General features: G+C 40.7%; 1 protein-coding gene across 1 annotated transcript; it reads right to left on the bottom strand.

Moving 5' to 3' along the window:
* Positions 1–2,065: 2,065 nt before the first annotated feature.
* LOC110036052 (aspartic proteinase PCS1-like) lies at positions 2,066–3,604 on the bottom strand. Its single transcript, XM_020740397.1, is given in 2 exon segments — positions 2,066–2,493; positions 2,495–3,604. Coding segments are annotated over 2 exon segments (1,299 nt in total). The 5' UTR covers positions 3,554–3,604; the 3' UTR covers positions 2,066–2,253.
* Between the last annotated feature and the right edge of the window lie 444 nt (positions 3,605–4,048).

Here is a 4,048-nt window from a genome sequence, read left to right as displayed (position 1 = left end):
TATATATATGTATGTATATTGAAGAGTAGTTTTTCGAGCCAAAACGAGCCGAACACATCTTTGTTTGTGTTCGACTCGTTAACTTATCCAATAAAATTAACGAGCCAAACACGAGCTTCTTAACAAGTCCTACACGAGCTTTTCACAAATAACGAGCCGTTTTGTCAGCCCTAATTGCAAGACTTGAAGCTCATGGATTGAAGCAAAGGTAAGTGTGTACACCCCAATCCTAATTTATGCTCTCTTTATTTCATAAGAAACTAGCATTTATAGAATTTTTTAATTTAAGGTTTTATATTTTTTGTAGCTTCCACAAAATTTTTGAGGACAAAAGCCATCAAAATTTAAGAATCGAGAGCAAACAATACTTCAAGTTAGATGTATTTTTCATATTTAAAATTTAGAACTGTAATTTGTAAATTTATTATATTTAAATTGTAATTTTTGAGTTCTAAGTATTTGTTTATAAATAATATTTGTTTCGTTTTATTGTAAATTTATAATTTGTTGATTTCTTCAATGAAAAAATTATTTTGTTTGTGTTACTTCGTGTATTTCGCTTTTTTATTTTTAATATTATTAAATAATATTTTGCTCCAAAAAAAAAAAAATCAAGCCGACACATTATGTTTTTCAATCTAGCTAAGTAGATTTTGAGTCAGCCCAAAACAACGTTTCGAGATAGCTAATTATCTTTTTCGAGCTAGCTCGAGTAGGGTTTCGATTCTGCTTGAACATGTGTTCAAGCCGAATTGATCACTCTCATGAGCCAAAAAATGGGGTTTGAGCTAGCTAGTTTACAATACGAAATGACTCGTAAATCTTTTGGTTTAAATCAGATTAGATTAAAATTTAATTGAATCGATCCACTAGTAGATTTCGATCCATTAAATTTAATTTTGATTTGAATTTGAGTTGCCCCTCGCTCGGCTCAAAATGGACCCATTCACAATCTTATGCATCACCGTATGACGCACTAGGCAATGTACAGGTCCACCAGGTGCTTCATTGTTTCACAATGTATATTGGAATTCCACAATGCATGTTGTGACTCTAAAAGAGATTTCACTTGAAGGAGCACATGGCAGTCGATGTTGCTCGATGGCTGGTGGGGGGTTGGGGGCGGTAGTGGATTTTGGTCGGCTCCCATAGGAGCGGGGATCGCTTGTCGAATCATCTGTGCAAAAATGACATTGTACTTCAACTCCTCTCGAAGATTCTTCAGGCTTAGCCCTTGGTCCATGTCCTCCCTCAAAAAGAAGATAAGACTCTATTTATAATGTCTGAGTGAGATCTCCCTGCAACTAAGAAATAAAATAGGACCATTCTGTTGGACGTCCCAAAGAGGTTTCCTTAATAGGATGATATTTTTGGGATATCTTAGTATCTTAATGATATCAGAATGGAGTGACCTTCGGCTTGATGAATTCAGTTCATCGAAATAGTCGATTCGATTATAAACTTGTCAGATTTAAAATTCATTTGACTTTTATAATTGGGCACCAAAATCTTTTAAAATAGATCAATGGTTCGATTTGGTTTTGATTACTCGGATAGAACAAACTCTAGTGTCATTGTACTCATCTAACCAAGCCGCTCAGCTTAAAAATAATTTTATTGAAATCAAAATTTTAAATAAATTTTATTTAATATTTCAAAATTTCTTTGTCAAAAAATTATGTCAAGATTCGTCGCGTCTCCAAATCTGTCATAAAAATTTCATTTTCGTTTCACCCCTAATGTCCGCCCAACCATACTCATAATACGTATTTGAAAAAGTTGAAGTCAAAAATATATTTAAAAAAACTCAAAATTATTGAATGGATAACAATATGTATGACTACGTTCAGAGACAGAACTTATCGCATTGTCATTTCAAAGCGCAAGAAATTAAAGTTAAGGTCCCCACTGACTAAAACTTACCCAAACGTCAACTTATTACATAATCAACATTTGACATTTTGACATGATTTGAATCTGTAAAAAAAAATTATTTTAAAAGAACTATTAACTCAAGTGTAAAATTTCTCTCTTTTTCATTTCAAGCCAATAAAAAAAAAACAATAATAATAATAAGAGTTATAATCAACCGGAACAAAATTTAGCTATTCTTCAACTTACATTAGAAAATAACCCCAATATCTACTGTACAGTTTGCATTACAAATTTACCCAAAACCAATCACTACTACATACACACAACCCGAACCCGTATATGACATCAAACCTGTCCTCCGACCTTATATAAATAACTTTATAGCATCACACCTAACTTCCGGCTGGCTAGGTCGCACTGGACCGGGGCGAACCCGACCCGACTGTTCTCCAGATCATACTCCACCCAAATATTTTGCTGATGGTGATGCCCTATAACGTAAGCCTCCATGGGCACCAAGTCCGAATTCCCAAAAGTGAAGCACCACACCCCCTCGTTATTTCCCCTCCTCTCCCCTTCTACTCGGTGCAGCACCCCCCCCCCCCCCCCCCCCCCCCCCCGCCACTTCTGCCCCTTGGAATCCCAATACAACTGCCGGAATGCGCCGCACTGCTGCCGCCGCGGCCAACTGCGTCGCTCTGAAGCACGTATCGAACGCCCCCTGAAATACATATCCTTTCTCCGGATTCAGAACACCACTTGTCTGCCTCAAAAACTCGTCTTTTAAGATTTCATAAGCCTGACCAAGCAGAAAACTGAACTGTGTGCCGGAATCGACCATGGTCTGTCCTGCGCCGGTGTGATCAGGGAGAAGGACTGATTTGGGGATCGGAAGGGTTTTAGCTCCGACGCGTATGGTTTCCAATTGGACGGAGTAAGCGACGCGGTCGAAGTAAGGGAGCGGGAGGGAGATTTGAACGAGGGGGGTGTAGTTGAGAGGGACGATGTTGGAGGGTCCGAGGAGGAGAACGCCGGCATCGCGGTCTGAGATGCAGTAGGAGAAGCGAGAGGTTTTGGTCTGCGCGACGAAGGAGAGAGATCCACGGTTCATTCCGAGCATACCGGCGGCTGTGGTATCACCGGCGGATGAAGGGGATGACTGGCAGCGGAGGTTGGTGCGGCGAGCAGGCGGGCCGCCGACGAGGAAGAGGTCGGAGACAAGCGTGCCCTCCGCAGTGGAGGCATCGGCGTAAGTAAGGGAGACGTGGCAGTTGTGGGTGGCTGAGTCACAGGAGCTTAAATTTGGGAGGTCTCTGGTTTGGGACTTGCAGGTTGGAGAGGAACATGGTATGGGGGCGTAAGAAGAGGAGGCGCGAGGGCGAAACTGAGAAAGGGGTCCGGTGTCACAAAGCAGCCATGATAGCTCGCTTCCTGTGTCGAGAACCATGGTGACGTTCTGTGGTGGGGTGCCTACGGCGATGGTGACTGTGAGGCTAACGTTTCGGTGGAACCGGAGCTTGCTGGGAGGGTGCGGGGTCGATAAAGATTGTAGCTTTTGGGTTCGAAGAGGTAAAGCCAAGCCTCCTGCTTGTGTTTCATAGGATTGGAGCTGTAGTATAACAATGATCGCAATGAGAAGTGGAAAGAACCCGGGAACAGAGGAAGGAGAAAATGCCATAATTGGTGTTTGGAAGAAAGAAATTGGAGGTGAGGGCGTATAAATAGCAGAGGTGTCCTGGCGTAGATGACTTCACACTGATGTGAAATGAAATGATTAGGAGGGTTGGAAGTATTAGGAGTGGAGTAAAAAGGAAAGCGCGTCGAAGCGGAGAAGAACGACGTCTCCCTTTCTTTTATTTTTTTTTATTTTGTGAAATTTATATATTTTTTTTGTCTGTTTAGATTCATAATTGCATTAATTTTTTTTTTTTAAGTTGATACTTAAGAATTTAATTAAAGTTTAATAGTTAAAATATACTTGAAAATTAAGCGCCCGTTTGGGGCAATTTATGTGGTGTGGTGGCGTTTTGAAAACGCACCTGACTTGTTTGGCTGAACTGCATTTTGGCTACTTATGAGTTTTGAAAACGCTGAAAACAGCATTTTCACACTGCACCTACCTAAGTGCGGCGACAGCTTTCTGACAGCGGTCTGGCTTTTCCAAAAAAATAAA

This window comes from Phalaenopsis equestris, unplaced genomic scaffold, assembly GCF_001263595.1.
Source record: "Phalaenopsis equestris unplaced genomic scaffold, ASM126359v1 Scaffold201931, whole genome shotgun sequence".
Classification (NCBI taxonomy): Eukaryota; Viridiplantae; Streptophyta; class Magnoliopsida; order Asparagales; family Orchidaceae; genus Phalaenopsis; species Phalaenopsis equestris.
The sequence above is the reverse complement of the archived record's forward strand: the minus strand, read 5'-3'. Positions and strand labels throughout refer to the sequence as shown.